The 27,973-nt window shown below is 42.6% G+C and overlaps 1 protein-coding gene across 1 annotated transcript in view; it reads left to right on the top strand.

Annotated features, from left to right (window-relative positions):
* Positions 1–9,746: 9,746 nt before the first annotated feature.
* Positions 9,747–27,973, top strand: part of LOC118363170 (nck-associated protein 5-like) — a 173,191-nt gene continuing 154,964 nt past the window's right edge. The window contains 2 exon segments of the mRNA XM_052488619.1: positions 9,747–9,928; positions 19,132–19,240. Coding sequence (XP_052344579.1) covers positions 9,858–9,928; positions 19,132–19,240 — 180 coding nt within the window. The 5' untranslated portion in view covers positions 9,747–9,857.

Raw genomic sequence — 27,973 nt, forward strand, 5'->3', positions numbered from 1 at the left:
CACGTAATACGTTATGGCAGAAAGGAGAATGGAAATATCTTTCAAACACGAATCTGTCTGAGAGTGAACTTTGGTTGTTTCAGTATGGTGCACTATAGTATGCATTTGCTGCAGGCTAACATTTTGTAGCCTATAGCTCACCCCATGAACCAGCTCCAACCTCTCGCTAATCATCAGTGCAAAGATTTACAGGAAGGAGGAATGTCTGGTGAAAGCTGGTCACACTGAAAACGATGAAAAGTAGATATGTCATCATCATGACAATGATGACATGTAACGATGAGGGTCGGCTAAATGTATGGGTTTCTGACCATAGAAGTCCAACATTGCTCCTCCCCAGTGTCCCAAACTGGTTATTAAATCAACTAAAATGGTATTTGTCACACGCTTTTTTTTAAACAACAGGTATAGACTAACAGTCGGCCCTTCCGAACAATGCAGAGAGAAAACTATAGAAAAATAATAACAAGGAATAAATACACAATGAGTAACGATAATTGGCTATATACACGGGGGAACAGTACTGAGTCGATGTCCAGGGGTAATATAGGTCGGGATAAAGGGACTAGGCAATAGGATAGATAACTAACAGTAGAGTCAAAAGAGTAAGTGCAAAAAGGCTCAATGTAGATAGTCCGGGTAGCTATTTGGTTAACTATTTAGTAGTCTTGGAGGTAGAAGCGGTTCAGGGTGCTGTTGGTTCCAGATTTGGTGCATCTGTACCGCTTGCCGTGCGGTAGCTGAGAGAACAGTTTATGACTTTAGATACTGTATGTGAGGTATTGCTCTCTTGCTGGAAAGTTCAGGGTGAAAATCACTTAGATAGGCCAGATATACATACGTGTTCTATCCTATTTAAAAACCTTGTTAGAAAGCAATTACAGCCAAAGTACTGCTAAGTACACTTTCAGTTGCTAATAACTATAAATCCATAAATAAGTCAAACTGCAATGGCAAACTTAATGTTGAGTATTTGCCTCATCTTCTTTTGAAGGTCCCCCTCTACTAGAACCTGCATTCCACGTTTAATAGGTTTAGAATGTTCTGGATTTGAAACTGCTGACATTACTCTCTACAATAGTCTCTGTAGTCTTTGCAATAGGCTTTTTATGGCTCACAGGCCTCTACCTATCTTAGCCAATATGACTCAAAGCGGACCAGATATGAAAGACCTTTTGAGAAACATTTTGTCTGTAACATTGTTCACCACATAACACTAGTGTATAATTATGTTGTGAAGAGATATTATTATTTGTCAATGTTTTGTAGTTCCAAAATATGGTGAATCAGTGGATTTTTAATTTGAATGGTAATTGATGATCTACCTAGCAACTACTTTTCTCTGTTCTGATTGGTTAGATGTTGAGAACAGGAAGTACTTGAAGTGACATTTCTGTGAATGGAGTCCGTTCATGAGTAAAAGAGAAATCAAAAGAGTAAAGAGTAATCTGTCTCCATCCAGTGTTGTCACCATAGAGAGTCATCAATCCACCTTATGAAGAACCCTCAAACTACATTAGTACAGCCAAAGAGGGGTAATGGTAAGTCTGGCAGTGGCAACCTATTGTCAAGTAGTACAGGCATAACAAAAATAGAGTGTCTTTGAGATAATATTTTATTACCCCTTTTTCGTGGTATCCAATTGGTAGTTACAGTCTTGTCTCGTCGCTGCAACTCCCGAACGGACTTGGGAGAGGCGAAGGTCAAGAGCCATGCATCGTCCGAAACACAACCCATTCAGGCACTGGCTGTGACAAAGCCTGGACCCAAACTCAGAATCTCTAGTGGCACAGCTAGCACTGCGATGCAGATCCTTCGACCACTGCGCCACTACGGAGGCCCAACTTTTATATAATTTAAAGACAAAACAGGCTATTTGTCATAAAATGTATCCTGCAATTGGCTCCTTCCCTTCATCCACACTGAATGGAAATAATGACAGGACCACATTCAGCAGGACACAATAAAAACGTACAACAAACATGCCTCTGGCACGTAGAACAAGGAATCATGGGAGCTCTATTCACGGTATTTCTATGTGCAATGTTACACAACGTTTGCTTGCCGAACATGGCCCAGGTAAAAATGATAGGGTGGAATCTCGTCATGAGGCTGGTTTTCACCTGGGCCAAAACGTTCCGTTCAGTTTTGCGACTGTTTGGAGTAATGATTACACCCCTGGTCAGTTCTTTCAGATCACTGCATATAAAGGAGAAGAGGAAAGGAATGATCTTTAGAGCTTTTTTCCTCTTCAGTAGAGGGAGGAATTCTTACATCCCTCTACTCCTTGGCAATCGTTTCCTCATTCTCCCTCAAAAGGTCTGACCCTTAACCCCCATCAGTTTAAGGTCTTCCCTCCAATGTATGGATTCTAGCCATGGGTCAGGCCATATATTTTGTGCATGATTACCTTGTCAGTAGCCTCTCAGGTCGTGCAGCCAGCCACAGTGAAGTGTCACGAGGAGAGAGATACTCTTTCCAGGTTGAAACTGAGAAATGTCAATACGTTTGATTGCACAAAAATGCTCTATTTTTTATGAGACAGACTACCACATGTATCCAATGAATTAGATTAGATTGAGTAGAATAGATTGAATTTGCATGTTCAAATGTCAGTTCGAAGATAATGGAGTGCGTCTTCACAAAGTGGTTTGTGTACTAGCATTTGATCCAATTGATTACTACTCGTGTTATCCTGATTAGATTTATCTAAGAAGGCTTATCATAGCCTACCAATTTTTGACATTATTTGCATTTGAGGTTTTCCAAATTAAATTCTCAAGGAGTAGACTACACCTCTTCTCACCAGCTGTAGACTACACTCTTATCTGACCAGCTGTAGACTACACTCTTATCTGACCAGCTGTAGTCTACACTCTTATCTGACCAGCTGTAGACTACACTCTTATCTGACCAGCTCTAAACTACACTCTTATCTGACCAGCTGTAGTCTACACTCTTATCTGACCAGCTGTAGACTACACTCTTATCTGACCAGCTGTAGTCTACACTCTTATCTGACCAGCTGTAGACTACACTCTTATCTGACCAGCTGTAGTCTACACTCTTATCTGACCAGCTGTAGTCTACACTCTTATCTGACCAGCTGTAGACTACACTCTTATCTGACCAGCTGTAGTCTACACTCTTATCTGACCAGCTGTAGACTACACTCTTATCTGACCAGCTCTAAACTACACTCTTATCTGACCAGCTGTAGTCTACACTCTTATCTGACCAGCTGTAGACTACACTCTTATCTGACCAGCTCTAAACTACACTCTTATCTGACCAGCTGTAGTCTACACTCTTATCTGACCAGCTGTAGACTACACTCTTATCTGACCAGCTGTAGACTACACTCTTATCTGACCAGCTGTAGTCTACACTCTTATCTGACCAGCTGTAGACTACACTCTTATCTGACCAGCTGTAGTCTACACTTATGGAGTTGCCTTATGATATAAGACCCATTGTTAAGGGGCAATCTGGGATACAAACAACAAAGCGGTCACCACGCCAATTTTGGGGGTAAACAACCCAGCCTCGCTTTGACAGACAATGTCACGGGTCTCCTAGACATCTCTTGCCAAACAGCACAGCAATGCAATGAGCTACGAGAGGAGGAATGCGAAAACAGTGTGGAATCTTTTGGAAAATTATTACATTTGTGGCCATAAGGAATGCAACAGAGGCATTTAGAGAGGCTGAATCGGTGCATTTGTGATCGCCGACTGCGATGACAAACCGTGGGTGACGTGACCGGTCTGATGGTTTCTGTCAGTGTGCCCCGGGTCTACTTTATTCTGGGTCTGTGGTGAGGAATGCTTAAAGTGTTAAGAAGCAGAGTTTCTGTGGGGAGCCCCAATGAAAAGCAGACCGGGGTCCTTATTTGGAAATACTTTAGTCTTAAGAGTAGGAGTGCTGATCTAGGATCCCCTCCTTGTCAAAATTGAAACAAATAAATGCTGACCAAAAAGGCAAAACTGATCCTAGATCAGCACTCCTACTCTGAGACAATGAATATGGCTCAAGGGCTTCTATCTAAAGAGTAGGAGTGCTAATCTAGGATCTGTTTTGTCTTTTGGATCATATTGATTACTGTTTTATGGACAGGGAGGATCCTGATCCTAGATCAGCACTCCTACTTTTAGACACTTGAGACATACAGCCTTTGGGCCCATATTCAGAAATAGTCTAAGAGTAGCAGTGCTGTCCATAAAATCAAGCTCTTCATGATCTAAAAGGCTAAACTGACCCCAGATCAGCACTTCTAAACTGATCCTAGATCAGCACAACTAAGACTTCTCCTGAGTTTGTGAATAATGGCCCAGACCAGTAGTTTCCAATCAGCATGGTAGTAGAAAAATCTGGTTGGCAGTAAAGCTGTGAGTCATGTGTCTCCCTTTAAATGAGAGAGAAAAAGATAAACACTTTAAACCTTCTGAGAGACTGGGGTCTATGCCAAGCCCAGACGCTTAAGGAATGCAGCTGGGCCTTGCTTGGTTTGCCACAGTTGAAGCCTGAGAGAGAGAGACATAGTAACGCTGGCTGGTCAGACAGACTCAAGTCAGCTAACCAACAGAGCTTTTGAGATGGAAGTATAGCACTTGCAAACATAGCTAATTGTGTGTGTGTGTGTGTGTGTGTGTGTGTGTGTGTGTGTGTGTGTGTGTGTGTGTGTGTGTGTTGTTGGTTATTCTATCCTTGTGGGGATCTAAAATCCTCAAAAGTCCCCACAAAGACAGTAAAACAAGGAAAATTCCCCCATGAGGACAAACGCTATTTTAAATTTAGGGGTTAGAATTAGGATTAGAGGTTAGTAGTTAGGTTTGAGTTAGCGTTATGGGTTAAGGTTAGGGTAAGGGTATGGTTAGGGGTTAGGGACAATAGGATTTTGAATGGAAATGAATTGTAGGTCCCCATGAGGTTAGAAGAACATAACCATTGTGTGTTTGTTTATAGGAATTGGGTAAATGTGGTTGTTTGACATGGGCGAGTCTGTGTAAATTGGTGGGCATTTCTTTGTAAAAGCGCCATTAGCAGTAATGGGAAGTTCATAGGAGCACATAAACATTGGTGTCAAATGAAAGCTCTGAATCTATGTAATTATTTTATTAAGGCATATATAAACTAGACATAAGCAAAGGCTTTCTAGTCAAACAGATGGAAAAGGGGTTTTAGAAAACATCTAGCTGTAACGGCTCTCGTTGGTAGAAGGAAGAGTGGACCAAAGCGCAGCGTGGAAAGTGTTCATGATACTTTATTCAAAAACACTCAAACAAAAATAACAAACACAAAAACGAAAGTGCATAGTTCTGTCAGGTACAGACACTAAACAGAAAACAAGATCCCACAAAACCCAAACGGAAAATGACAACTTACTGTATATATGATCCCCAATTAGAGACAACGATAGACAGCTGCCTCTGATTGGGAACCACACTCGGGCTAAAACAAAGAAATAGAAAACATAGACTTTCCCACCCGAGTCACACCCAGACCTAACTAAACATAGAGAATAATAAGGATCTCTAAGGTCAGGGCGTGACACTAGCAGAAAAAGTCTTAGGTATTAGACATGCATCAAAACACAATATTGTTGAAGTTAAGACCCCTGCCAACTAATATCTACACTTCGTTTTACAGAAATGATTTGCCTTCTGTAAGTTTAAGAAATATTGCCTCGTGTCTTTCTTGTCACTCTGTATCCAAAAGCCCACACCAAAAGCCTACAGTGCCTTTCAGAAAGTATTCAGATCCCTTGACTTTTTCCACATTTTGTTAGGTTACAGCCTTATTCTAAAATTGATGTAAAAAATGTTTCCCCTCAACAATCTACACACAAGTACCCCAAAATGACAAAGCAAAAACTTTGCAAATGTATTAAAAATTAAAAACTGAAATGTCACATTTACATAAGTATTCAGACCCTTTACTCAGTACTTTGTTGATGCACCTTTGGCAGCGATTACAGCCTCGAGTCTTCTTGGGTATGACATTACAAGCTTGGCACACCTGTATTTGGGGAGTTTTTCCCATTCTTCTCTGTAGATCCTCTCAAACTCTTTCAGGTTGGATGGGGAGCGTTGCGGCACAGCTATTTTCAGGTCTAGCCTCTTTCTATTCTGGTTAGAGACAGTTTGCGCTGTTCTGTGAAGGGAGTAGTACACAGCGTTGTGCGGGATCTTTAGTTTCTTGGCAATTTCTCACATGGAATAGCCTTCATTTCTCAGAACAAGAATAGACTTTTGAGTTTCAGAAGAAAGGTCTTTGCCTCTGGCCATTTTGAGCCTGTAATCAAACCAACAAATGCTGATGCTCCAGATACTCAACTGGTCAAAAGAAGGCCAGTTTCTTTAATCAGAACAAAATTTTTCAGCTGTGCTATTATAAAATACAAAAGGGTTTTCTAATGATCAATTACCCTTTTAAAATGATAAACTTGGATTAGCTAACAAAACGTGCCATTGGAACACAGGAGTGATGATTGCTGATAATGGCCTCTGTACGTCTATGTAGATTTTCTGTAAAGAAAGAATCCAGCTACAATAGTAATTTACAACATTAACAATGTCTACACAGTATTTATGATGAATTTGATGTTATTTTAATGGACAAAACGTTTGCTTTTCTTTCAAAAACAAGGACATTTCTAAGTGACCACAAACTTTTGAACGATAGTGTAAGTCCAGGCTCTGGCTGGGCCACTCAAGGACATTCAGAGACTCCTGCTTTGGTCTGGCTGTGTGTGTAGGGTTGTTGTCCTGTTGGAAGGTGAACCTTCGCCCCAGTCTGAGGTCCTGAGCGCTCTGGAGCAGGTTTTCATCAAGGATCTCTCGGTACTTTTCTCCGTTAATCTTTCCCTCAATCCTGACTAGGCTCCCAGTCCCTGCCCTGAAAAACATCCCCAAAGCATGAAGCTTCCACCACCATGCTATAGGGATGGTGACAGACGTGACGCTTGGCATTCAGGCCAAAGAGTTCAATCTTAATTTCATCAGACTAGAGAATCTTCTTTGTCATGGTCGGAGAGACTTTGGGTGCCTTTTGGCAAACTCTGAGCAGGCTGTCATCTGCCTTTTACTGAGAAGTGGCTTCTGTCTGGCCACTCTACCATAAAGGCCTGATTGGGGCAGTGCTGCAGCGATGTTGTCCTTCTGGAAGGTTCTCCCATCTCCACAGAGGAATTCTGGACCTCTGTCAGAGTGACCATCGGGTTCTAGGTCACCTCCCTGAGCAAGGCCCTTCTCCCATGATTATTCAGTTTGGCCAGGCGGCCAGCTCTAGGAAGAGTCTTGGTGGTTCCAAACTTCATCTATTTAAGAATGATGGAGGCCACTGTGTTCTTGGGTACCTTCAATGCTGCAGTGTAACGACTGTTGGTGGAAGAAGGTGAGGACCGAGATGCAGCGTAGTAAGTGTTCATCATTATTTTAATAAACTGAACACTAAATACAACAAGGAACAAAAGAAACAACCGAAACGGCTCCGTCAGGTGCAAAACACACTAAACAGAAAATAACTACCCACAAAACCCATGTGGGCAAGAGCTACCTAAGTATGGTTTCTCAATCAGAGACAACGGCAGACAGCTGTCCCTGATTGAGAACCATACCTGGCCAAAAACAAAGAAATAGAAAAACATGAAAAAATAACATAAAATGCCCACCCTAGTCACACCGTGGCCTAACCAAAATAGAGAATAAAAAGCCTCTCTATGACCAGGGCGTGACATGCAGGCATTTTTTGGAACCATTTCCCAGATCTGTGTCTTGACACAATCCTGTCTCGGAGCTCTACGGACAATCCCTTTGACGTCATGGCTTGGTTTTTGCTCTGACATGCACTGTCAACAGTGGGAGCTTATAGAGACAGGTGTGTGCCTTTCCAAATCATGTGCAATCAATTGAATTTACCACAGGTGGACTCCAATCAAGTTGTAGAAACATCTCAAGGATGATCAACGGAAACAGGATGCACCTCAGCTCAATTTCAAGTCTCATAGCAAAGGGTCTGAATACAAAAACCTGTTTTGGCTTTGTTATTATGGGGTATTGTGTGTAGATTGCTGAGGACATTTTAGAATAAGGCTGTAATGTAACCAAATGCGGAAAAAGTCAAGGGGTCTGAATACTTTCCGAAGGCACTGTATCTTAAAGACATTTTCAACATTTTTCTCCCTCATGAAACCGTGGATCATGAAAGCTCACAGAATGAACAAGTAAAGGTAGAACTAACAAATAGTTATTTGGTTAATGAATAAAGTTCATATTCCGTTCGGAGTAATTAACACAATGAACACAAAACATATGTATATGTTTTCCCTGTCTGTCGTACACATGCTTTTAAAGTGTTGTCTTTGTGACACTCATTTGTGTCACGGGTTGACGATCACCTGACTTGATGCTGTATTTGACATATTCTCTGAATGACTGAAACTGAATTGTCTTCAATGGGAATTCATAGTAGTCACGAACCACTGTTGGGTCACCTGCTACGGTCTTCTCTTCCACTGGCATACTGTTAAGTTCAGCTCATAACTGTTTTCTTTCTCTTTCTGTCGCGTGGTGGTCAAAGTAGAGTAAAGGTCAGTACAACACAGTACTGTACTGTAATGTAGAATTTAGTACTGTACAGTAGAGTTTAGTACTGTACAGTAGAGCACACTAGAGTAGAGTACATTATAATTTACTGTATTGTTTTTCCTTTACATTTAACTATCACAGTACTATACTGAACTATTCTCTACTATACTATACTATTCTCTACTCAACTGTGCTGTACTGTGATGTCCAAACTTGTGAAACAGAAACATCTGTGATTGGTACAAATTAATTTTGGTCTTGTTTGGGGGCGGAGCTCATTAGAATAATAGCAAGTGTGTAGAATCACACCCAAACATGCAAAGGATGACATCACTGGTTCTACTTTTGTGTCTATTCAGGATACATCCCCATGAAGAGAATGACATTGATAATCATACATTTCTGTACAGTACAGATCAGGGACCCGTGATGTCATTCTGTTACCGGGTGTTAATCCAAAAACTGTCTCACACAAAAAAAATTCTGTGACCAAACTTTACAAACAATTTTCTGTGGAAATTGTTAAAAGTAGTCCTTGTGCACAGAGTTAAGTAAGCAGTTCACTGTTCGTCTACACCTGTTGTTTACGAAGACTGTGACATAACATTTGATTTGTGTGGTTTCTTTAACATTGCAATAAATCATTTTTTGTTTGGCATACTCTTAGTCTCAGCATCATCCTGTTAGCGTGTAATTAGCGTCTGTCGGAAGGGTTGTGAAGTGGTTTGTTATGTTATGTGCCATTAGCATGTGCATGTGAGTTAGCGTCTGCTACTGTATGTGTGTGTAGGCCCACCTACATGCTTGCCTGTCTGCGTGCAAGTGTGTCTGCGCGCCACAGGAGGTTGGTGGCACCTTAACTGGGGAGAACGGGCTCGTGGTATTGGCTGGAGCAGAATGGCATCCAACACATCAAACACATGGTTTCTATGGTCTCGCCCGCTTATGTGCGCGCGCGCGTGTGCGTGCGAGTGTGTGTGGCAAGCCGGGGTGTGAATCCTGCAGCGACAGATCCCTTGGCTCCTGACAGTTAGTTAATAAACACTGATCTGTCAACAGCTGCACATGATGTAATGTGGAACTTCTTCTCACCCACACCACCCCCTCCTCCGTCCCTCGTTACGAGTAGCAGGGTGTTTGCAGAGCACCAGTCTGGCAAGCCAGAGTGAGTGTGTGTTCGCTCAGTCTCCCCTGCTATTTCTACTCCTCACTGGGAATTTACCAAAGGAGCATGTTTCCAGCCACCTTCAAAGGGAATTCCATGTTACAATGTCTGACGTAGACTCATCAGAGGCTGCTGCCAACCTGTTGATTGAAGCAGAGGATTTGCCAGGGAAGACGTAAGTTATAGATGCATGCTCGTTGTCTGACACGGACACACAAGGCCATGGGTAACTGCTTTCTAAGAGTTGTCTCAGGGCAATATAGTGAGACTCAGTAAGAATATGTGATACTCAGTAAGAATATGGTGAGACTCAGTAAGAATATGTGATACTCAGTAAGAATATGGTGAGACTCAGTAAGAATATGTGAGACTCAGTAAGAATATGGTGAGACTCAGTAAGAATATGTGAGACTCAGTAAGAATATGTGAGACTCAGTAAGAATATGTGAGACTCAGTAAGAATATGTGAGACTCAGTAAGAATATGGTGAGACTCAGTAAGAATATGTGATACTCAGTAAGAATATGGTGAGACTCAGTAAGAATATGTGAGACTCAGTAAGAATATGGTGAGACTCAGTAAGAATATGTGAGACTCAGTAAGAATATGTGAGACTCAGTAAGAATATGGTGAGACTCAGTAAGAATATGGTGAGACTCAGTAAGAATATGTGAGACTCAGTAAGAATATGTGAGACTCAGTAAGAATATGGTGAGACTCAGTAAGAATATGGTGAGACTCAGTAAGAATATGTGATACTCAGTAAGAATATGGTGAGACTCAGTAAGAATATGTGAGACTCAGTAAGAATATGTGAGACTCAGTAAGAATATGGTGAGACTCAGTAAGAATATGGTGAGACTCAGTAAGAATATGTGAGACTCAGTAAGAATATGTGAGACTCAGTAAGAATATGTGAGACTCAGTAAGAATATGTGAGACTCAGTAAGAATATGTGATACTCAGTAAGAATATGTGAGACTCAGTAAGAATATGGTGAGACTCAGTAAGAATATGTGAGACTCAGTAAGAATATGTGAGACTCAGTAAGAATATGTGAGACTCAGTAAGAATATGTGAGACTCAGTAAGAATATGAGACTCAGTAAGAATATGTGATACTCAGTAAGAATATGTGAGACTCAGTAAGAATATGGTGAGACTCAGTAAGAATATGTGAGACTCAGTAAGAATATGTGAGACTCAGTAAGAATATGTGAGACTCAGTAAGAATATGTTAGACTCAGTAAGAATATGGTGAGACTCAGTAAGAATATGAGACTCAGTAAGAATATGTGAGACTCAGTAAGAATACTGTAAGAATATGGTGAGACTCAGTAAGAATATGTGCGACTCAGTAAGAATATGGTGAGACTCAGTAAGAATATGTGAGACTCAGTAAGAATATGGTGAGACTCAGTAAGAATATGGTGAGACTCAGTAAGAATATGTGAGACTCAGTAAGAATATGTGATACTCAGTAAGAATATGGTGAGACTCAGTAAGAATATGTGCGACTCAGTAAGAATATGGTGAGACTCAGTAAGAATATGTGAGACTCAGTAAGAATATGGTGAGACTCAGTAAGAATATGGTGAGACTCAGTAAGAATGTGAGACTCAGTAAGAATATGTGAGACTCAGTAAGAATATGTGAGACTCAGTAAGAATATGTGAGACTCAGTAAGAATATGTGAGACTCAGTAAGAATATGTGAGACTCAGTAAGAATATGGTGAGACTCAGTAAGAATATGTGAGACTCAGTAAGAATATGTGAGACTCAGTAAGAATATGGTGAGACTCAGTAAGAATATGGTGAGACTCAGTAAGAATATGTGAGACTCAGTAAGAATATGGTGAGACTCAGTAAGAATATGTGAGACTCAGTAAGAATATGGTGAGACTCAGTAAGAATATGGTGAGACTCAGTAAGAATATGTGAGACTCAGTAAGAATATGTGAGACTCAGTAAGAATATGGTGAGACTCAGTAAGAATATGGTGAGACTCAGTAAGAATATGGTGAGACTCAGTAAGAATATGTGAGACTCAGTAAGAATATGTGAGACTCAGTAAGAATATGTGAGACTCAGTAAGAATATGGTGAGACTCAGTAAGAATATGTGAGACTCAGTAAGAATATGGTGAGACTCAGTAAGAATATGTGAGACTCAGTAAGAATATGTGAGACTCAGTAAGAATATGTGAGACTCAGTAAGAATATGTGAGACTCAGTAAGAATATGTGAGACTCAGTAAGAATATGTGAGACTCAGTAAGAATATGTGAGACTCAGTAAGAATATGTGAGACTCAGTAAGAATATGTTGAGACTCAGTAAGAATATGAGACTCAGTAAGAATATGGTGAGACTCAGTAAGAATATGTGAGACTCAGTAAGAATATGTGAGACTCAGTAAGAATAGGGACATTTCATTGCGTTAAAACTCAAGGCTGTTTCTCAGACTGTCAAGTGTGTGTGTGTGTGTGTGAGAGAGAGAGAGAGAGAGAGAGAGAGAGAGGCTGTGAGAGAGAGAGAGGCTGTGAGAGAGAGAGAGAGGCTGTGAGAGAGAGAGAGGCTGTGAGAGAGAGAGAGAGAGAGAGAGAGAGAGAGAGAGAGAGAGAGAGAGAGAGAGAGAGAGAGAGAGAGAGAGAGAGAGAGAGAGAGAGAGAGAGAGAGAGAGAGAGAGAGAGAGATGCAAACTGGTCAGGATCAAACTGCTTACACACATTCCAAATGCAGACATAACTTATGAATTTATTTTGACAGGGCTTGGAAGATTCCTGTGCTTTCTCAGCTTGGTGAGATACATGCAGTGTCCCTTTGGACTTTTGTGTTTTTCTGTCTCTTTTCCTAACAAGCTGCCATGACGAGAGAGACAGACCACAACCCAGTCATGTTCCTGTCAGCAGGGCACCTGGGGCTAGGCTATACATGCTGGACATTGTGAATGAAAGTCCCAAGCAGACCTGGGTTCAAATCCTATTAAAATCGTTCAAACACTTGGAGCATTTGCTTGAGTCTGCCTGGAGTGCCAGGTGGTGGGTGGGACTTTTCAGTTGGTTCCATTGCATTAGGAAATCTCATCAAGCGCCGGCGAAAGCATCTGAAATGATTCTCAACACTATTTGAACCCAGCGCTGGCCCTAAGGCAGGAAACCCATCTGATTTGTTTCAGGATGTAATAAGGTCTTCCTAAGGGCCTGTGTTTGGGGTGCGATCGGTGGAGGGAAATGTGTTTCTGCAGCATTGAATCCCTGATGAGCTAGATGACGTTATGCTCATTGTTTTGATAAAACGTTTAAACCCAAGCAACTCTAATGAACTTGTGTGCAGTGGCGTACCCCATTTTCCTTCCATAGACAAGCAATGGGAGCACACTCTTGAGTTTGAAGTCTTGTGTCACTGTCGCAGAAATTAAGGATATTCATTAGAAGTCAATCAAGTTTCTATCAGTATAGTTACAGTAGATTGTGTCCCTGTCATGTTCAATGCAGTGTTTGCAGTTAATTTAAAATAAAAAAATAAAATAAAATTATTAATTTATTATTGCACATGAGCTCAGAGTAAAAATATGTAAATTAATTTTGCCAGATGCTCATAGGCTTTTTCTTAAGAGCAAGCATATTTCATTTGAAACGTGTCACGTGTGTGTGTGTCTCTCTGGCTGAGACATCTACAGTACAGCAACACTCTCCCGTTCAACCTGTTGAAACGCAGCACAACATGAAAACAAATTCTTCCCCCCTACAAATAGGGTTCGCTACGTTACGACTTACGAAGTGTTAGAAAGGGCGTCGGGTGAAGATTGTAATTAAAAAAACACTCGATAGAATGCGGATCGAAATGTAACAAATATTTGTCTGTTCATCTCTTAGGAGTGAGCTAACGTCGAGCACAGGATTTGCTAAATGCCTCACACCCATCCTGTATCTCACACAGCTGTGTGTGTTTGTGTAAGTGTGTATGTAGCATATGTCTATACAGTGTGTATGGGTGTGTATAAATCACCTTCATCTTGGAGTTAATTGCACTTTTTGTGCTTCTCTCTAATACCGTGATGTCTGTCTGTCTGTCTGTCTGTCTGTCTGTCTGTCTGTCTGTCTGTCTGTCTGTCTGTCTGTCTGCCTGCCTGCCTGCCTGCCTGCCTGCCTGCCTGCCTGCCTGCCTGCCTGCCTGCCTGCCTGCCTGCCTGCCACAATGCGTGTCCCAAATGGCACCCTATTCCTCAGGAAGTGTACTACTTTTGACAGTAGTGCACTACTCAAGCCAAAGAGACAGGAGGTTGAGGACATAGGGGACTGATCATCATATGCCATCTGTGCTGCTGGCCTGCCACACAGATGGACCTCTCTCTCTCTCTCTCTCTCTCTCTCTCTCTCCCTCTCTGAAATCAATTTCAATTCAATGTCTTTATTGGCAGGGGAAACATATGTTAACATTGCTCTGGCAATCTCACTCTATCTATACCCTCACATTCACATCATGCTTACCCCCTACCTCTCAATGATTGACAAGTAATAGCTATCTGGGAATTAGGAGGTAGCCTAGACATGCTCTTCTCTCTCAAATCTCCAATGTATAATTATCCTCCCCATTCATTCTGCACCCTGCCTGAGCAATCTGGGTGAATCATTCACAAAACGAGCTCTTGGCTTGGGGGTGGTTCCGGGTTCCAGCCTGATCCCCTTTCCTTTATAGCCCGCCTCCATTCAAACACACAGACAAAATAAATAGGGTCCCGGGGCAAGGGCCGGTGCACCAATCAATGTCAACCATCGCAATCCATCCCAGGCTGACTGACACTTCCTGGCAAGCTCATTGGGGGGGGGGTGTACTACCTCGCCAATAGGGTTTTTCTTTCGACATGAGAGTCCATTTTGTAATAGACGAAAGTGCGAATTGAGAACTCATGCGACAGTACGCATGTTTGGAATCCTACCTCTGAGAATTTACGTGGCACTGAGAGCCCAGGTGGTGACGAGTAGACATGTTTGCTGACCGAGTCACTCATTGTGTTTCGCGATGTGTTATGACCAATAATGTTCAACTGGCAACACACAACACCAATCATTTATCCGCCGTTCACTTGTATTCAGCTCAGAGGAAATATCAACATGTCATGGGAATTGTGGGTGTAATAATTTGAAGCCAAAATGTTTGTTTCCTCCAATAGAAATAGCTTTAGGGTTTAAAGTTCAAGCCACAACAACCAATTGATGTCCCTGTTTGAACTATCCCTCTATAAAGAGTCCTTATTGGTGTACGGTTCTTTGCTTAGTGTTGAAATGGGAATATGAGTGGGTGAATGTTTAACTGTATGGGTACAAAGGGCAGCACTGTCAATACTGGTGGAGAGTGGACTCCCTCCTGTGAGTAATCAGCTAGATTGTAGGTGAGGCACAGCTGTAGAGAGCTTTTAGGAGAAGTGTGAATTTCAACTCTCTAATAAGAATTCATTCATGATACGAGCGACATTCATTATTTGATCAAGAATAAATGAATGATAGAAATAATCCAAATGCATCTAGTTAATTATTCCACCTTTTCATGTATGTGAATTGAAAACACGGGTTACATTTCATCAGCTTATAACATAAATTCACCACACATAGAACCTGAATGAACAACATGCCTGGACAATGTTTATAATTGACTGATGTTCAACAGCAGAACACCATGCAGAGGTAGGATCTTAATTTGAGCCAGGTTGCTACAGCAGGAAACTAATCCTGCAGCAACAGAGGTTATTATGTAGATTAGAATTGATGGACATTTTGTGTGCGGGTTGATACATTGTTCGTTGGGGAAAATTAAGTGTGACCATTTTAAAGTGGAAATTGCAAACTTTGGAAGCCTTTTTCAACTTCGAGTACATTGCAAGTTTGCATTTCCTCCCGTGAAGGAAAACTCTCAGCAACAGAATAATGATTACATTAAGATCCTACATCTGTTGATGGATCAGTGCATACACAGAGCAATAACCAATCGCAGTGCAAATAAAATGGAAGTGATGTATGCCATATTACATTTGTATATAAGTGATCATAATGCTATTTTCCTTTCTCATTATCTCTAGCCCCTCCCTCCCTCCCTCCCTCCCTCCCTCCCTCCCTCCCTCCCTCCCTCCCTCCCTCCCTCCCTCCCTCCCTCCCTCCCTCCCTCCCTCCCCCTCCCTCCCTCCCTCCCTCCCTCCCTCCCTCCCCTTGAGTCCACCCCTGTGCAACCCCAAATGCATCCCCCTCCCTAGTTTCTCCCTCAGCAGATGTTAAAAACGAGTGGTTTCCCCCCTCCATAACCCTCAGAGCCGCCTCCCCCTCCACCCTGGCATCTAATTAGGGGTGTACACAAAGACTCCCAGATGTCAGGATTGTCCGTGGACCTTTGATTGCATCCATTCCACCCGGCTGACTTGCTGGCTGGCTGACTTACTGTCTTACTGGCTGGGACGAGCGCGTAATATGGTCGTAGACGTGTGTCTCTCTTTGTTCTCTGTGCCGCCCCACCCTAACAGAAGACTGGTTTTACACAGTGGTAATTGGGTTTGGTGTAAATCATTTGGAGAAAGGAGGGGGTGTTGTGTGTGAGGAGATAAGGAGGTGAGGATAGGGAGGTCCCTGTGGGATTGTATTTTATGATGGTAGCGTGGGCCAGAGATCATCACAGACGTAATATGTTCCTAGTATTCTATGGCCTATTTACACTGATAAGTTCCCTTGGCCAATAAACAGACGAGTGAGACTCCATCAGCTTCTACAGCATATGGGATAGACTGGGTATCAAACCCAGGTCTCAGGACTGTGTTAGCCCTCTGAGCTATAGTCTATAACCAATCCTATCCCAATTCTGCTCATCACACCGAAAAGGTGACTCATCACACAAGTGTATTTTATGTTCACTGAACCACCTCTGTTACATACAATTATAATAATAATACACTTAATAATAATATATGCCATTTAGCAGACACTTTTATCCAAAGCGACTTACAGTCGTGCGTGCATACATTTTACATATGGGTGGCCCTAGCGGGAATCGAACCCACGACCCTTGGCATTGTAAATGTATGAAATAATATCCCTGAGCTCCATTTGGGGACATATCCAGCCACTTGGACTTTTCACTGACGTTTCCACGGACATTGGAAGTCTTTGTAAAATATCACGTGATGCATTTACATAGACACAAGTTATCGTAATCTTTTTCACCGTTCGGCTGGCGATGTAGGACACTGGCCTACAGACAGACATCCTGCCTCGTGCGTTTTCTCTCTTTTGCTTTCGGCCAGTTGCACATATTTCTCCAAACTTGACCATGTCAGAAGTTGTTGATCCAAGACCGAGAGTCAGTTGCTTTTATTCAACCATTAGTCTTGTCCTTGTGCGTTATCGCGTTTCACTACCCTCCCCATGACTCCAAATGTGTTTGGTTCAGCTTTACGACCTCCCATCGACCACCTGTTTCTACACAACCTTTACAGACCTGCTGCACTACAAGGGTCACTTTTGCAGAGCGGGAATTGCCCCCAATTCATTTCAATGAAGACTGGGCATAAGCTGCACGTCTTCATTAGAGGCTCTCACCACTCAGCGTAAAGGTGTTCTCTGGTTCAATTTGTCTGACTCCCCTGTTAGAGTTTACCCTACGTTCAAGCGTAACGGTGTCATTGCATTTGACTGGTTAATCTATTATGTTTTTCGAGTCAGGGCAGTCAAGTTCAAACGTAAATCCATTTGAATCATTTGCTCTCGATTACCCACAGTCCCTATCTGGCCGTCTGCAGGAAGCGTGGGGGCTTTACATCTAGTCTAATCCTTAGAGAGAAGGCACTAACTGAAATGTAATCTAAACATGGAATGAGAATTACAGCTGACGTAATGTCCTGGCACACATAGGAATCAGACCTGGGTTCAAATACTATTTGAAGACTTTCAGATACTTTGGGCATTTGTTTTAGCCTGCCAGATGGGGCAGGTTTTGTAGTTTTGTGACAATTCTTTTGGTTCCATTGCGCCAGGCAAGCTCAATCGAACCCCGCTAAAGTATTTGAGATGATTTAAAATAGTACTTAAGCCCAGGTTTGATTGACACCAAAACGACTGAATGTAGGATCATTGGTGGTGGCATAACCAGAGTAAGCCTGCATGACGTCCTGTCCTGTCGTTGATCGAGCCCTGTCCTTCAAACGTTTAGATGTAGAACAGCAAGAATGGGCTGACCAAACCGGCAAGACTGGATGACATGTCATCATAATGACGTCATTTTCAACCCGTTTCTGGTTGTAATGACGTAATCTCAACCAGTTTTACCAGTGCTGGGGTAAGTGCAATGAGTCGTCAATTGGGTTTTAGATGAACAATTTTTGTGTGGGTTTGAAATGCTCTCTGAATATTAGCAGTATATCGACTGAAACCTTTAAGAGATTGACAGTGGATGTAGCGTAGCATTTTGATGTCAGCAGCATACTGACTGACAGGTGTAGTCAAGCCTTTGAGGTCTCAGCCAGGGTGGAACAGACAAGCCAGAGACAGAGGGCCTTGGGACCAAGGGGATGTGGTTAGAAGACAATCTGCGAAGGCAAGTAAACATGGAATGATTTAGCCTTAAAAGAGATTAATTGTATTCAGTACCCAAAGAGATTTTCTCTTTTGAAGTGGCTCCTAGAATACGTAACATACTGTAATTACACACACAATCCATACATTACATACTATACAGCGGTCATGACAGAAGGTGCCTGACCCTTGGCGGTCACTGTGCGACCTTTGACCCGGGCGTTTCACTGATTAGGAAGTAGTGTGCTTACTCTGTGGCAGGGCTGAGCGGAGGCACAGAGCCTGCTCTTTGTAGAGGAGTAGTATGCGTGAAGTGAAGTGTTTATCTTCTCCCTTAGCCTCCATTGGCCAGGTCGCGCTGGTTCCCAGCTCTGTTTTGAGAAGCCTATGAAAACATGAAGTAGGAGAAGGGAGGGAGGGGGACAGAAAACATATCAACTCAGGGATGATCAGTGGAGTGAGGCTCTCCCTCTCCCTCTCTCCAACACTTCCGGTTGCTATCAGGTTAGCAGAGCGAGCAGGCGGGCAGCACAACAAAAACAGAACGATAGAAGTGGTAAGGAAAAAGCGAGAGAGAGGGTGGGAAGCCAGGAAAGGGGAGGGAGAGAGAGAGGGAGAGAGAGAGAGAGGGAGAGAGAGAGGGAGAGCGAGCGAGAGCGACTCAGCCGCCTTCTCAGCTTCAAAGGCGCAAAATATAACATGGACTCTGAGCTCTATAACAATTAAGGTGATTGCTCTACTAACTACAACTGGGAGAACCAAGGATAGTGTCTCGCCTGTACAAAAGAGTGATCTTTGGCTTCTCCCCACCCCTCCCCTCCCACAGTGGCTCCCATGGCTGTGGCGGTGGGCCGCAGCGGAAGAGTAGGACCATGAACGGACACCTGGAGAGGAGGGAGCAGCTAAAGCAACTGCCGCTGGACAGCAGCTTGGTGGTAAGTCAAAGGGGCAAGCTCCTCTCTCTCTGTGTCTGTCTCTCTCTGTGTCTGTCTCTCTCTGTGTCTGTCTCTCTCTGTATCTGTCTCTCTCTGTATCTGTCTCTCTCTCTGTATCTGTCTCTCTCTCTGTATCTGTCTCTCTCTCTGTATCTGTCTCTCTCTGTATCTGTCTCTCTCTGTATCTGTCTCTCTCTGTATCTGTCTCTCTCTCTGTATCTGTCTCTCTCTCTGTATCTGTCTCTCTCTCTGTATCTGTCTCTCTCTGTATCTGTCTCTCTCTGTGTCTGTCTCTCTGTGTCTGTCTCTCTCTGTGTCTGTCTCTCTCTGTGTCTCTGTCTCTCTCTGTGTCTCTGTCTCTCTCTGTGTCTCTGTCTCTCTGTCTCTCTCTGTGTCTCTGTCTCTCTCTGTCTCTGTCCCTCTCTGTCTCTCTCTGTGCCAGTCTCTCTCTGTGTCTCTGTCTCTCTCTGTGTCTGTATCGCTCTCCCTCTCTCTCTCTCTCTTTCTCTCTCTCTCTCTCTCTCTCTCTCTCTCTCTCTCTCTCTCTCTCTCTCTCTCTCTCTCTGTCTCTGTCCCTCTCTGTCTCTCTCTGTGCCAGTCTCTCTCTGTGTCTGTATCGCTCTTTCTCACTCTCTCTCTCTCTCTGTGTCTCTGTCTCTCTCTGTGTCTCTGTCTCTCTCTGTCTCTGTCTCTCTCTGTGTCTCTGTGTCTCTGTCTCTCTCTGTGTCTCTGTGTCTCTGTCTCTCTCTGTGTCTCTGTCTCTCTCTGTGTCTGTATCGCTCTCTCTCTCTCTCTCTCTCTGTCTCTGTCCCTCTCTGTCTCTCTCTGTGCCAGTCTCTCTCTGTGTCTGTATCGCTCTTTCTCACTCTCTCTCTCTCTCTGTGTGTCTGTCTCTCCCTCTGTGTGTCTGTCTCGCTCTCCCCTTTTCTCTCTCTCTCTCTCTCTCTCTCTCTCTCTCTCTCTCTCTCTCTCTCTCTCTCTCTCTCTCTCTCTCTCTCTCTCTCTCTCTCTCTCTCTCTGTGTATCTCTCTCTGTCTCGCTCTCTGTGTGTCTCTCTGTCTGTCTCGCTCTCTCTATGTCTCGCTCTTTCTGTCTCTCTCTGTGTCAAATCAAATCAAATGTTATTTGTCACATGCGCCGAATACAACAGCTGTAGACCTTACTGTGAAATGCTTACTTACAAGCCCTTAACCAACAATGCAGTTCAAGAAATAGAGTTAAGAAAATATTTACTAAATAAACAAAAGTAAACATTTTAAAAATTATAATAATGTGTATGTATATATATATAATTGGACATAGCGAGAAAGAGACACAGACAGAGACACAGAGAGAGACAGAGACACATAAAGGGACATAGTGAGAGACATAGAGAGAGACATAGAGAGAGGGAGACATAGAGAGAGACATAGAGAGAGGGAGACACAGAGAGAGGGAGACACAAAGAGAGACACAAAGAGAGACATAGAGAGAGACAGACACAGAGAGAGACAGACACAGAGAGAGACAGAGACACGGAGGGAGACAGAGGCCTGTATCCCCACACATTGACTCAGTACCGGTACAGACACAATAAAATAACAATAACAAGGCTATATACAGAGGGGTACCGGTACCGAGTCAATGTGCGGGGGTGCAGGTCTCTGTCTCTCTCTGTGTCTTTCTCTGTCTCTCTCTCTATGTCCCTTTACATGTCTCTCTCTCTCTGTGTCTCTGTCTCTCTGTCTCTCTCTGTGTATGTCTCTCTCTGTGTCTTCCTCTCTCTATGTTCCTTTATGTGTCTCTGTCTCTCTCTGTGTCTCGGTCTCTCTGTCTCCATCTCTCTCTATCTACATCTCTCTGTGTCTCCATTTCTCTCTGTGTCTCCATCGCTCTCTCTATCTCCATCTCTCTTTGTGTCTCCGTCTCTCTCTGTGTCTCCGTCTCTGTCTCTCTCTGTGTCTCCGTCTCCATCTCTGTCTCTCTCTATGTCTCAATCTATCCCTGTGTCTCGGTCTCTGTCTCTCTCTGTGTCTCTCTCTGTCTCCATCTGTGTTTCTATCTCACTCTATGTCTCAGTCTCTCTCTCTGTCGCCGTCTCTCTCTCTGTCTCCGTCTCTAACTGTGTCTCTTTTTCTCTCTGTGTCTCCGTCTCTCTATGTCCCTTTATGTGTCTCTGTCTCTCTCTGTCTCTCTGTGTCTCCATCTCTCTCTATCTCCATCTCTCTGTGTCTCCATTTCTCTATGTGTCTCCGTCTCTCCCTATGTCTCGGTCTCTCTCTGTCTCCGTCTCTAACTGTGTCTCTTTTTCTCTCTGTGTCTCCGTCTCTCTCTGTGTCTCTGTCTCCATCTCCGTCTCTCTCTCTGTCTCCGTCTCTAACTGTGTCTCTTTTTCTCTCTGTGTGTCCGTCTCTCTCTGTGTCTCTGTCTCTGTGTATACGTCTTTTTCACTACAACTCACACAGGTTAGAGAAAAGTACAAACCAGACCTGGGTTTGATTAAGCTTGTGCCCATTGTGCCAGATGGACGGGATTTGCAGTTGCACTTTTGGGACGACTCCATTGGGGTTAACTCAATCAAGTGCAGCTAAAGTTTTTAAAACAAAACAACTACTATTTGGCTTTGAACCCAAGTCTGGTACACTAAACATACCTTGTCAGACGGTTTGAGATAAAGCAGCCTCCTCTGGCTGTGTTTGTGTCGACGTGATTGACAGGCTTATTTATCCCCCGGTGTCTAGAGCACGCCTGTCTGTGATGGTAGGTCTCGATTATGGCCTTCCCGTTCTGATTTTTGTTTTCACGTTGTTCTCTCCAGCATCCACTATGGTGGATGTTTAACCAGGCCAGCACAGTACAACCTGCCTTAGCTTGGCTTGGTTTAGCCCTAGTGTAGGGTGTCCACACACTCTGCCCAGAGTGGGGGAAAACACGCTTTGGCTATGAAATTTCACTTCCTTATGTTCTAAAATACATTTGACCAGGATATTCTTCATGGTCTGAATGATTCAGTGAGGTCTTTCTTTAGTATATCGTTAACATTACGTCCAAAATGTCGGATGCATCCGGCAATGAGCAACGAACTCTTGTTTGTCAGAGCGGTGCCGCTTCTCACAGCGACGCGTGGTGGTGGTCTCCCGCAGAGTTGTTTCGCACGAGGCGAACGAAATCAAATTCAAATGAAAAAACTTGCGATATGCTCAGTGCTCCGTTGACATTTCACGGAGAGATACGTTTGTTTTTCTGAGGAATCTTAAAAAAAAAAGAGAACAGGAATTTACCATGAATATGAAAAGCCATATACTATAATATGAAAATACCACATGTCATGTCTCAAAATTGATATCTATCTTACCTTATTGTTTTATGTCCTTCAGATTCAGGAAGAAAGATGAGGGTTCAACAGTGAGCCTGTCAGTTTGCCTTGATTCTCTCACAGCATTTTTCTCCACTTTTAGTCTCTGGCCTCTGTTGATTTAGTTACCCTAATCTTGGCCATCCTACAAGGGTATAAACTAAAATAACTGTTGAACGGATTACGATCGAGACATGAGGTTTGGACCATTGGTTTTCTGAGAGGAATAACTACAGAATTCACATATTTTAACCATTGGTCAAAAGATGCGTTTTTGATTGGACACCCTCCCCAGTGGGCGCGAGGTTGATGTGTATCAGAAATAAACTCAGCAAAAAAAGAAACCTCCCTTTTTCACAACCCTGTCTTTCAAAGATGATTAGTAGAAATCCAAATAACTTCACAGATCTTCATTGTAAAGGGCTTAAACACTGTTTCCCATGCTTGTTCAATGAACCATAAACAATTAATGAACATGCACCTGTGGAACGGTCATTAATAATATATAATAATATATGCCATTAAGACACTAACAGCTTACAGACGGTAGGCAATTAGGGTCACAGTTATGAAAACTTAGGACACTAAAGAGGCCTTTCTACTGACTCTGAAAAACACCAAAAGAAAGATGCCCAGGGTCCCTGCTCATCTGCGTGAATGTGCCTTAGGCATGCTGTAAGGAGGCATGAGACCTGCAGATGTGGCCAGGGCAATAAATTGCAATGTCCGTACTGTGAGATGCCTAAGACAGCGCTACAGGGAGACAGGACGGACAGCTGATCGTCCTCACAGTGGCAGACCACGTGTAACAACACCTGCACAGGATCGGTACATCTGAACGTCACACCTTGCGGACAGGTACATGATGGCAACAACAACTGTGCTCAGACTGTCTGCAATAGGCTGAAAGAGGCTGGACTGAGGGCTTGTCCAGACAGGACTGGCAAAAAGTGCTCTTCACTTACGAGTTGCGGTTCTCTCTCATGTGGTACCCTTCCTGCAGACTCATCCTGACATGACCCTCCAGCATGACAATGCCACCAGCCATACTGCTCGTTCTGTGCGTGATTTCCTGCAAGACTGGAATGTCAGTGTTCTGCCATTGCCAGCGAAGAGCATGGATCTCAAGCCCATTGAGCACATCTGGGACCTGTTGGATCGGAGGGTGAGGGCTAGGGCCATTCCCCCCAGAAATGTCTGGGAGCTTGCAGGTGCCTTGGTGGAAGAGTGGGGTAACATCTCACAGCAAGAACTGTCAAATCTGGTGCAGTCCATGTGGAGGAGATGCACTGCAGTACTTAATGTAGCTGGTACTTTTGACTTTGACCCCCCTTTGTTCAGGGACACATTATTCCATTTCTGGTAGTCACATGTCTGTGGAACTTGTTCAGTTTATGTCTCAGTTGTTGAATCTTGTTATGTTCATACAAATATTTATACATGTTAAGTTTGCTGAAAATAAACACAGTTGACAGTGAGAGGACTTTATTTTTTTTGCTGAGTTTATGTGACTTGGAAATGATTGGTTTTAAGTCATTTTCATGAGAGAAGGAAATCAAAAAGTCTCCAATTCTCATCTAAGATGTTGATTAAATGGTAGTCATGAAATTATACTGAAAAGTGGTTCACTTTCATTCATCATCATATGATCATATCCTCAAATCACTTCAGCGGGACATCATGTACCTGATTATTGCGCCTTGTTTATGACACCCTATGTGATAACAGGCGGTGCAATTACCGTTTGAAGATTTGGTGATATGGTGTTTATTGCTATAATTTGACACGTGTTGGCCTGGTTCACCGTCCAGGCTGATACTGGGCCATATTAACCACACGCCATACTATTCAACAATATTTGTCTGTTCATTTACCCATGCATGCATTGTCGCTTTCTCTCTCAAGGGACAGCTTGAGCTAGATCTGCCTGTTTTATAGTGTACACATGGAGAATGAATCATATTATGACTATTAAGACTGGTAGACTTATAGGCACAATCGCGTCATCTACCATACTAGTTGCTAGACATTTCCGTAACACTAACATAGGTTGTCTATAGTCCATTATCAGCTATTATGTGTGTACATCTCAAAATTGACACGGCATTATGACTGCATTATAACTCATTGCGAGGGTTTGTAATGCATTGTAGATATTGGTGACTTAAAAAGTGTTACCGACAGTTCTGATACCAGCTGGAGTATATAGGGGCAGAACGGGGTTTCGTTGCCCTAGGAGAGGAGCAGAAGGAGCCCTGTAGCATTAGTACAGGGCTTGTGTGGAGCTAGTGACAAAATGGGGCCAGTGGGCTGAGTTGTTACCCAGGAAAGGGGGCACTATGGTGGAACATGTCTGGCTCTGGCCTGCCCTGGTGAGGAGGGATGTGGATGATCACAGCCAGGGTTCCAGAGCCCTCGTGGCCCTGGCAGAGGAACTCACTAAAGCCTGTAAACACTCCCTTTCCTGAGAGGATATGAGCCTCCCGATACATTTATTTTCCCAGGCATCTGTGAAAACAAGAAAGGCCATTTCTGACATTCCGTCTGGCGACAGGCCCAGCATTCATGTTCCAGTTTCCAGCTCGAATCCGAATGTACCTGTATCTGGTCACCGGTTAGACAATGGGTCTATGAATCTATGAACACAGGTATTTTGTGTAATTGTTCAACACATTGTATGCCAGTAGATTTGAAAGCGTTACATTTGTCGGCTCCCTTTGTTGGGATATGTAAAGTATTTTGACAATGTTTGTAAAATGATCCACCACTTTTTTCCCCCAATTTTCACTTAAAATAACAGACCCAAATCTAACTGCCTGTAGCTCAGGCCCTGAAGCAAGGATGTGCATATTCTTGATACAATTTGAAAGGAAACACTTTGAAGTTTGTGGAAATGTGAAAGGAATGTAGGAAAATATAACACATTAGATCTGATAAAATATAATACAAAGGAAAAAAACAACAACCTTTTTGTTGGTATGTTTTTTATGATGCCATCATCTTTGAAATGCAAGAGAAATGCCATAATGTTTTATTCCAGCCCAGTTGCAATTTAGATTTTGGCCACTAGATGACATCAGTGTATAGTTTTAGACTGATCCAATGAATTGAATTTCTGTTCAACATTTTGTGTCAACTGCCCAAATGTGCCAAATTGGTTTATTAATAACTTATAATAATAACGTTCTAATGATTAATTAGCTTTTTAAAATTATAAACTGATAAATGATAAGCAGGAGTGATGGTTGCTAAAAATGGGCCTCTGTACGCCTATATAGATATTCCATTAAAAAATCATCCGTTTCCAGCTACAATAGTCATTTACAACATTAACAGTGTCTACACTGTATTTCTGATCAATTTGATGTTATTTTAATGTGGAATAGTACGTACTGTAAATACACTACTGGTCAAAAGATTTAGAACACCTACTTAAGGGTTTTTCTTTATTTTTAATATTTTATACATTGTAGAATAATAGTGAAGACATCAAAACTATGAAATAACACATATGGAATCATTTAGTAACCAAAAAAGTGTTTTATATTTGAGATTCTTCAAATAGCCACCCTTTGCCTTAATAACAGCTTTGCACACGCACATCAAATCAAATCAAATTTTATTTGTCACATACACATGGTTAGCAGATGTTAATGCGAGTGTAGCGAAATGCTTGTGCTTCTAGTTCCGACAATGCCGTAAAAACCAACGAGTAATCTAGCTAACAATTCCAAAACTACTACCTTATACACACAAGTGTACAGGGATAAAGAATATGTACATAAAGATATATGAATGAGTGATAGTACAGAGCGGCATAGGCAAGATGCAGTAGATGGTATCGAGATCAAGTTTATACATATGAGATTAGTTTGTAAGCAAAGTGGCATAGTTTAGTGGCTAGTGATACATGTATTACATAAAGATGCAGTAGATGATATAGAGTACAGTATATACGTATACATATGAGATAAATAATGTAGGGTATGTAAACATTATAGTAGCATTGTTTAAAGTGGCTAGTGATCTATTTTACATCAATTCCCGTCAATTTCCATTATTAAAGTGGCTGGAGTTGAGTCAGTGTGTTGGCAGCAGCCACTCAATGTTAGTGGTGGCTGTTTAACAGTGTGATGGCCTTGAGATAGAAGCTGTTTTTCAGTCTCGGTCCCAGCTTTGATGCACCTGTACTGACCTCGCCTTCTGGATGATAGCGGGGTGAACAGGCAGTGGCTCAAGTGGTTGTTGTCCTTGATGATCTTTATGGCCTTCCTGTGACATCGGGTGGTGTAGGTGTCCTGGAGGGCAGGTAGTTTGCCCTCGGTGATGTGTTGTGCTGTGATGTGTTGTGGGTATACAGAAGATAGCCCTATTTGGTAAAATACCAAGTCCATATTTTGGCAAGAACAGCTCAAATAAGCAAAGAGAAACGACAGTCCATCATTACTTTAAGACATGAACGTCAGTCAATACGAAAAATTTCAAGAACTTTAAAAGTTTGAACGTGCAGTCACAAAAAACATCAAGCGCTATGATGAAACTGGCTCTTATGAGGACCGCCACAGGAAGGGAAGACCCAGAGTTACCAGCCTCAGAAATTGCAGCCCAAATAAATGCTTCACAGAGTTCAAGTATCAGACACATATTAACATCAACTGTTCAGAGGAAACTGTGTGAATCAGGCTTTCATTGTCAAATTGCTGTAAAGAAACCACTACTAAAGGACACTAATAATAAGAAGAGACTTGCTTGGTCCAAGAAACATAAGTAATGGACATTAGACTGGTGGACATTTGTCCTTTGGTCTGGAGTCCAAATTGGAGATTTTTGGTTCCAACCGCTGTCTTTGTGTAGATGAACGGATGATCTCCGCATGTGTATTTCCCACCGTAAAGCATGGAGGAGGAGGTGTTATGGTGTGGGGGTTCATTGCTGGTGACATTGTTTATGATTTATTTAGAATTCAAGGCACACTTAACCAGCATGAGCTACCAAAGCATTCTGCAGCGATACATCCCATCTGGGTTGGGCTTAGTGGGACTATCATTTGTTTTTCAACAGGACAATGACCCAACACACCTCCAGGCTGTGTAAGGGCTATTTGACCAAGAAGGAGAGTGATGGAGTGCTGCATCAGATGACCTGGCCTCCACAATCACCTGACCTCAACCAAATTGAGACGGTTTGGGATGAGTCGGACCGCAGAGTGAAGGAAAAGCAGCCAACAGGTGCTCAGCATATGTGGGAACTCCTTATTTGGTTACTACATGATTCCATATGTGTTATTATGTGTTATTTCATAGTTATGTCTTCACTATTATTCTACAAAATAGTTAAAATAAAGAAAAACCCTTGAATGACTAGGTGTTCTACAACTTTTGACCGGTTGTGTATGTGAG

Source organism: Oncorhynchus keta, chromosome 30, assembly GCF_023373465.1.
Source record: "Oncorhynchus keta strain PuntledgeMale-10-30-2019 chromosome 30, Oket_V2, whole genome shotgun sequence".
NCBI lineage: Eukaryota > Metazoa > Chordata > Actinopteri > Salmoniformes > Salmonidae > Oncorhynchus > Oncorhynchus keta.